The sequence below is a fragment of the Onychomys torridus genome, chromosome 3, assembly GCF_903995425.1.
Source record: "Onychomys torridus chromosome 3, mOncTor1.1, whole genome shotgun sequence".
NCBI classification, from domain to species: Eukaryota; Metazoa; Chordata; class Mammalia; order Rodentia; family Cricetidae; genus Onychomys; species Onychomys torridus.
In genome coordinates, this window is record NC_050445.1 from 39,514,511 (window position 1) to 39,522,569 (window position 8,059).

Here is an 8,059-nt window from a genome sequence, read left to right on the forward strand (position 1 = left end):
CTTGCTTGGTCAAACTAAGCAGCTTTGTGTCTTATCACGTGGCTTGAGGGGGAAACTTTCCAAAAGTAAGGGAGTCTAACCAGATCTTCAGTCTAAACGACCTTTTTGTTGCTGTCGTTTGAGACAGGGTCTTTCTGGGTATCCCGAGGCTGGGTCCAAACTCGAATCCTCCTGCCTCTGCCCCCATCATGCTGGAATTGCAGGGCTATACCGCACGCCTGGCTGGAAAGGCCTTTTCACCTTGTCTCCTAATCTTAGTATGCAGACATTTATGTGTAATCAGCCTCAATCTAATTTTTAGAATATTTGGTGGGAAAAACAATATTAAAAATAGAACTCTAAGATGAAAGGCTTTTTGACCTTCACGCCATTTTCTATGGAAAAGACAAAACTTAACTCTGGTGCTGGAAGCATCTTGAACAGTGGCAGAGAAAGAGAACGGCCCGATCTCACCCCAGCCTGTCTACCTGAGTCTTTTTGTGTCAGTGTCCCCCAACTCCACATTCACAGCCAAGAGATACAGAGGACACCAAGGTCAAGTCTTGTTTAAAGAAGGTGGTGACTCCCTGTATTATGGTGCCAGTTGGTAAATGTGCTGGCCTGAGGGTCACCGGGCCAGGGAAGGTCAGCTTTTCAGAGAGGGATAGGACAGGAAAATGCGAAGGTGGGGGACAGAAACAAGAGGTGGCAGAGGATTTGGCAAACAAAATGTAAGCTGTTTCCACCCTTCCTGGTAAAGTGTCCTCAATACACTACAGTTACTCAATGTCCCTGGCTGCGCATTCAATCTTTATCTTCAGTAAATGATTTCATTTCACCTCAGGGTTTTCTTCCAATGTAATTCTGTAGTGGGAAGCCACATTTTGCTTATAGTGATCTGTTTGATTCACCTGCAACATCGCCTTTGGACAGCAGTGGCCACTAGGATTGTTATATTCCATACTCCAGCTTACTGCTTTTAAAGATAAATGGATACCATCAGCTAGACTGCTGTACATTATGAATTCCTCTTCACCATGGGGTGCCAGGCATTTGGTTAGCAGCTGTGCCTGTTGCCTGCTGCTAAGATATGAACAAACTACCCTACTGTCTCTTGGGTGCAACTTTATGGGACCCTGGAATGCAAGAGAATTTAGAGGTCATCTAGTTCATCCACCACACATTTTCATTGAGACCTAAAGGAACTTAATCACTTCTGCCTCAGCTAAAAAAGTGCGTACTCCATGTGCATTTCACACACAAACCGCAAGGTTCTTTTTCTTGTATGATCAATTTTATTGAGTTGCCCAGATAGGGCTAGGGAGAAGGGAGGGGCAGGGGGTAAAGGGCTGCTTTAGTATGGGTGTTTGAAGGTGTGGTCCATGATGGTTAGAAGGGCCAGCCATGTCTCCTCAGCTGTGGGGATGATCTGGGAGGCAGGCAGCAAGAAGCCTCTGAGCCCAGTGTCTCGCAGCTCAAATGTGAAAGAATACTTGATGCCCTGGCTGTAGGTCCAGTCAATAGTGCTCCCACTGGCTTGATCTGGGGTAGGAACAGAAATGGGTGTAAGGTTGATCACTGCAAATATCGACATGGATTGAGCACCCGAAGCGCAAGCCTTGTGTAGTGCCAACCAGAGTCTCTGTCTCCTGGAGGCTGCTATTGACACACAGTGTGGGCTTCCAGGAAACTCCTGCTGGGTCTAACCCAAGAGACCAACATCCAGCAGTGGCTGTCCTATTCATTATGGGGGATGCCAAAAGTCTGTGTAATTGTAAAAGCCTGTCTGAAAATTGTCTCCACCCAACAGTTACCTCAACGACACCTCTAACTATGCCAGAGACCCATACTTGGGACTCAGGTCTGCAGAGGAAAGTGCAAAGACTCCTGGTCAAGGCAAAGCCTCTTGTCTGTCTCCTCGAGGGAAAATCTCAACGGGTTTGCAGCACATGCTGGCTGACAAAGCTGCTTTTGTTGAACTGGGCAGTGGGAAAGTTGGGTAGGCTGCACATTAGAATTTTACGTCGGGACACTAAATGCAGCAAAACCATTGGCTTAGAAACTGTTTCCAAAGAAAGCCTGGGATCCCACTGCAGCCCACTACCCACCTAAAACCTGGGGGGCCTACTGGCACGAAAGTGTGTAAAGTGGGTGTGCCGCTCTCCCACTGTGGCATCTTGTCCTGCTTTTGCCTGCCAGGCAAATTTTTTGAGGCAAAAAATTCCCCAAATACTGCACACCACATCACAGAGCACAGCCTTTACTCTAGAAAGTTCTTCTGCCTGGAGGCCTGTTACCTAGACAGATGGCCTCTCCTGGCTTCCCTTTATTTCCTTCAGCACTAACCCAAATTCCTCTCTGTCTGTAAGCCTGCCTCTTACCCTGGTAGTCAGCCTCCACGCTGGTACTCCTGATGCCCCTGGCCTGCTCTGCTGTCTCTCCATCTCTCCCCTACTCCACTGTGGTTTCTAAGCACATGGGCAGGCCTCCTGCCTAGAATGTGTTTGCTCCTTTTAGTCACATCTCTACTCCAAGCACACAAGACGAGGCCTGGCGCAGAGCAGGTGCTTAGTAAACACGCGCTGACAGAATTCCGCATGCATGTAGCAATGATCCTCCCAAGGACATCTCATGGACCGTGTAAGGAAAGGGTGGAAAGGCGTTTCTTAAACAGAATTTTATGGTGACCTATAAATCCCATCAGAGTTCCACCTCATCCGTCCAGGGATCCAGATGTAACCTCAAGATAAGAGAACAAATGTGCTCTGAGGAGCCTACTGAACAGTGTCAGGAAAGACAGGGTTCATATCAGGAAAAGGCACCGTCCACCCTCCGAAGGGTTCAGCCGGCGACTCCCAGATCTGAGCACCTGAGGCAAGAAAAGCCAGCTAATGCCAGTTTCTGGGCCACCAGTAACTTACAGATTGTATCAATGATGCTGCCATACTTGTACTTGGTTCCATACAGAGATGTCAAGGCCGTCACAGCAGACTTGGCTAGCTGATCCTGGAGAAAAGATCCAGCAGAGCTACTATCAGGGCCAGGATAGCCCAAGTACTGTCAGGGTGGCCCAGGAGTAGGCACCAGCTAATCAGGCCCCTGGCAGAGGACATAGAGCCTGCCCTTCAGGTCAGCCCTACACCATCACAGCAGTATGATCCCTCCATCTCCACCGGCTGGCTGGTCCATGTCTTCCCTCGGGTCACACTGCAGCTCCAGGTGGAGTCCACAGATTCAGGGTATAGCCTCACCTCTTGCTCTGTCATGCGACAGAGGTGACTCAGCCACACTATGCTACTGATTCCCAGCAAATGAAGCAGGTCAACACCAATCATCCTGCCATACATCCCAGATCATCAGGAGACTGTTAGCCCTTAATCAGCTCTGAGGGGTGAAACCCAGGTTCCTAAAAGTGGGGACACAGAAGGAGCCTGGACAAAGGGCAAGTGGGGTCGTCACCCACCAGCTCTTCCTTGTCAGGAGCTGGTTCTGATGTGTAGCCGTAGGGGTAGAGAAGGAGCTGAGAGTAGCTGTGGATGGAGATGAAGGCCTTGATATTTCCATGGTTTGTCACAAAGTCCACGATGGACTTGACCTCGACTTCAGAGTTGGCAAACTTGCCATGGTAAGTGTCCGAGCAGGGGTTGCTACTGGCCCCGGGTACTGTGGAAGGCAGAGGAGACAGCCAGGGCTCAGCCCAAGTGATGTGGCTTCCACGCCTTCTAGTACATTTCATAGTGTTAGGTAGAAGTGGGGTGCAGGGAGGCCTCGCCCTCCCCTGGCTTACAGAACCACCAGCCATCACATCACCTGGAGCCCTGCCTCCTTTTCTAGCCAGGTTTGGGTGGAACAGAAACCAGTTTCCACAGGGGTGTGGCCAAGGAAGGCAAGAGTTGATATTTAGACATCTCCAAGAGAAGCACTCAGACCCAGGTTCCATCTACAAGGAACTTTCTTCCTACAAATGAGGGCCCAAGTCTCTAAGTGCCACCTCCAACCCAGAAAACCCTCAGGCAGAGCCAAGAGCCCATACTTCCTCACTGCTGGGTCCAGGAAGGGGTAGTGGAGACGGAGGGCAAGAAGGCACGTTGTCCCACCCCTGCCCCACAGGAAGTCTTACGCCCAAAGCCAGCGTCCCAGTTCCTGTTGGGGTCCGCCCCGACACAGAGAGAGCCCTGTGTGCGTGACCGAGTCTTGCGCCACATGCGATTCTGAGGGAGGAAAGAGGATGAGCCAGGGACCAGCACTGCTGCACTGTCGGCTGTGACGTGTGCCACAGGATTGAAGCTGCTATGGGAATCGGGATCTGGGCTGTGGCAAGGGTCTCAGCCCAGGACAATGTTGTCATCTCTAGGACATTTTACAGTGTCTAGAGGTGTTTTGTGTTATGGCTGAATGAGGAGTTTGCTACTAGAACCTGATGGGTAAGCAAAGAAGCTATTCAGTACTTGCTCAGATAGTCCCCAACAGCAAAGAATCATCACTCTTAGATGGCAGTGGTTCCTAGGCTGAGACGCAGTTCCATGGGGACAGGCCTGCATGCCCCTTCCTCCACTGAAGGGGTCACTTGTGGGGCCCAAAGGTACATCCTGCTGTCCTAGGGAACAAGAGGTAGTCTGTACCGTTTTGTGGGTGTAGGCAAAACCATCAGGGTTGGTGACAATCTCCAGGAAGATGTCCATGTTGTCAAGAATGGCTGTGAAAGCTGCATCTTGGCCGTAGTCTTCAGTGATCTGGTGGGTGAGGGAGAAGGTAGAGTGTTAGCCAAACTGGTACAATGGACACATTCCCCAGCCTCCCTTTGTGGCCACTGCTTCTGGAAAGGGGAGGTCCAGCCTGTGCACACCAGTTCCCCAGCAAGCAAGAGCCCTCCTCATCCCCCAGCTTCACCTTTTTTGCGAACCAGACGCCGCTGGCCTGGGTGACCCATTCCCGGGAATGGATGCCAGTGTCAATCCAAATGGCAGGGCGGTTGTTCCCTCCAGTGCTGAACTGAAAAAGAGGCAGGGATCTAGGTAAAGGGCAACTTTCCACCCAGGCCTCGGTTCATCCCCTCCACCTTGGCCAGAAGCCACCAGCTCTTTATATACCTAAAGTCGAGGGAGGCTGTTGTGGGGACTATACTTTGTGGTTTATGGGATCGGGGCCAGACAGGGACCCTACAGAACTTGCATTCCTGACTTCCAGGTCCTGGCCCTATTCTGATGCTTGGATAGTCCACTGTGGGAAGTCACCAGGAAAACATGTCAGGACTCCACAATACTTCTCATAGTGCAAGACTTGATTGGTTAACACTTGGGGCACCTCCAACTTTGTATGCATGCATATGGCCACCTATGCCAGTATGGATGCTCAGACCTTCCCACATATCCGCACAGGGATTGTATAGAACAATGCATTCTCTTACGCATCTATGAGATGCATAATCTACACCCTTACATGGAGGTCCACATGGGGGCCCATTTTTGCATGCATGCCCTTGTCTACATGTGGGCTTCCGTTACCTTCAGTACATAAATGGGGCGACCTTCAAAAGTGTTGCCGATCTGGATCTTGCTTACAAGCTGTGGGTTCTCTGTCACCAGCAAGTCCATGAATTCGTAGATCTGAGATCAGAAAGAAGAAAAGGAGAGGAGAGACTAAACGGATTCTGGGACTCCACATGCCTCCCTCAGCAGCCCTATAGTGCTGGGCTGTCCCAGCTGACCACAGTGGCCACACAGAAACAGCACGGATTACCCACAGCCAGACCAGCCTTGCCAAGCAGGAAGCAAAGTATGGTACTCTGGGCAGAATCTTCCAGGGCTGTCCTCACCTCATCCAGGGTATGATAGGTGGCATAATTGAAGGTTTTGGTGGACAGGGCCCTGGCCTGGAAGGCAGACATCTGCTTCTGTTCCTCATCCAGCAGTGTCTGAATATCTTCAATCATGATCTCATAGCTGATATCGTGAGATTCCAGGAAGACTTTGACAGACTGGATACTGGAGAAGGGCACGCGGACATCGATTGGGATTCCAGCCCGGACAGGGTCTCGCCAGAAGTCCAACTAGGAAGAACGGGACAGCGCCATTAGAGGGGCTAGAGGCGCCAACAGGGCAGAAGGGGGAGAGCCAGACCAGAGAAGGGGCATTGACAGTAGAAGCTCCCCACATGGCAGGAGGGGATGCCGAGGTGCTGGGAGCAGAGAAAGAATGGAGGAAGCTTGGGAACTGGACAAAGTCCAGTGTGGTCAGGAGATGGCCAGAATGGAGAGGCTTTGAGGGGACGAGGCCGACAGAGGAAGTGGGGAAGGGGTCCTGGCATGCCATCAGATTCTCAAAGGCGCCAAGATCTGAATCTGGGGTCTGAAGTCACTTCTCAACAGCTCAGTCTCATGGCTCTTTGCTGGGAGGCTGGGCCAGAGCCCAGGGACTGACCATAGGAAGCGGTGGAGACCTGAGGTGGTCCTTGGGTCCCCAGGGAGGCCTGCATTGAATCGCTAACCTGCAGATGCTCCAAATCCTCCAGCTCCTTCACTTTCTGCACCTGGGCTCCATCGGCTGCAGAGATTCGGAGAACCTGGTGCCTGGGCAGAGCAAGAGGGCCCTGAGAATTTGAGGCACCCCAACACTTCCCAGGCTGGGCCCGTAGAGGCGCAAGGGGGTCTGAGCAATGGGAGACCTGAACTTCTTCATATCTCTCTCATCTTTGGAAGCTTCTAGACTTTTGTGCTGTCCCCATCACAATTTAGACTAGTTTATCTCCAAGCCAACCAGATCTCTTTCTCCTTCTAAAAATTCTTTCTCAGAGCTAATTCTCTCAGGGCCCAGAAGAAGCTGGGCCCTTCCAAGCCCTGCCTCCCAACCAGGCTGCTGTCCCAGGGTGGTGTCGGTTTGTCTTCTCTGGCTGTGTTTCCACGTGTCTGTCTATCTATCCCTTCCCAACACCAACTTGAGGAGAGCCCCTTCATCACCCTTTAGAACACCCCCCTCCTCTCCACACCCCTACCCCACAAAGTTCTCATTGCCAAAGACTGCCTCCAACAGCACACTCAAAATCAGCAGCTTCCACATGTTGGGAAGGTCGAGCTGAGGCCCAGACTGAGGTCTGAGGCCTTTTAAACGCTGACAGGAGTCCCTGGGGATTGTTCCCCTCACACCTGGATCCAGTCCCACGGGGAGGGAGAGGTAGGAGTTCCAAACTGTGGCACCTTCTCGCTCTTCCTGATAAAGTGGCAGGGAACAAGGCAGGTGGAGAGATAACCCAGGCTTCCACCCTTGACCGTGACGGTCAGCTGGGCCTCAGGTCTCCCAGCTGGGATCACTCGTCCATCTTCCCACAGCCCCACATACCTTGTTGTTAGTATCAGAAACAAAAACAGACATATTTGTGCTTTTCCACAATGCTGGGATTTATTGGATAACAATACATGCACAAGTTATATCAATTTCATTGGCTTCAATTCACCAGCTATGGATTTCACTCAATATTCATGGCCATTGGCAAACAGAGGTTCTTCCTGATGGCCAGTATTAACTCTGTGATCACACATTCCATTCCACACAATACTAGAGAGATTCCCCCAAAGAGTTAAAGTAGCTTCTGGCTTCAGAGGGACCTTAGTAAAGGCAGGATCGGATGCAGGTGGTGAGATAAGATATTAATATAGCTAACCCTGTTACAGAGCTGTTCAGGCCCAGGGCTGCCAAATGCTAAGCTGGATCAAGGTCCTGAGCTGGCTCTAAGCTTTCTGAGTCCAGATGACAGAATGGAGGTTGACCATGTCAAGCAGGGAGATAATGCGGAACAGAAAATCCAAGAAGAGACTCAATAGTTTCTTTCCTGCCCAGACCATAACACATGTACTTGATGATCAGATAGGAGTCGTGAGTATCACTGTACCCCACCCAGTATTTGATGTCCCTCTTTATTTGGCTCTTTTTATGAGCCAGGTGAAGGGATTGTGTGGTTCTTTGCTGTGTTTGATAAGCTCACAGACCCGTTTTGTTTGTTTGTTTGGTTTTGGTTTTGTTTCTGATAGCTTTGAAATGCCCATGAAGCCAAATATTCCCTCATTTAACTTAGTAAGTTCCTAGGT

At 50.7% G+C, this 8,059-nt stretch overlaps 1 protein-coding gene across 1 annotated transcript; it reads right to left on the reverse strand.

Annotated features, from left to right (window-relative positions):
* Nucleotides 1-1,267: 1,267 nt before the first annotated feature.
* Nucleotides 1,268-7,280, reverse strand: Cpa1 (carboxypeptidase A1). Its single transcript, XM_036182632.1, has 10 exons — nucleotides 6,970-7,280; nucleotides 6,466-6,547; nucleotides 5,795-6,028; nucleotides 5,484-5,585; nucleotides 4,870-4,971; nucleotides 4,602-4,712; nucleotides 4,100-4,190; nucleotides 3,443-3,642; nucleotides 2,901-2,985; nucleotides 1,268-1,521 (listed from the first exon to the last, which is right to left on the reverse strand). Exons 1-10 carry the CDS (start codon nucleotides 7,032-7,034, stop codon nucleotides 1,334-1,336), a joined length of 1,260 nt encoding a protein of 419 aa, XP_036038525.1. The 5' UTR covers nucleotides 7,035-7,280; the 3' UTR covers nucleotides 1,268-1,333.
* Nucleotides 7,281-8,059: the final 779 nt, after the last annotated feature.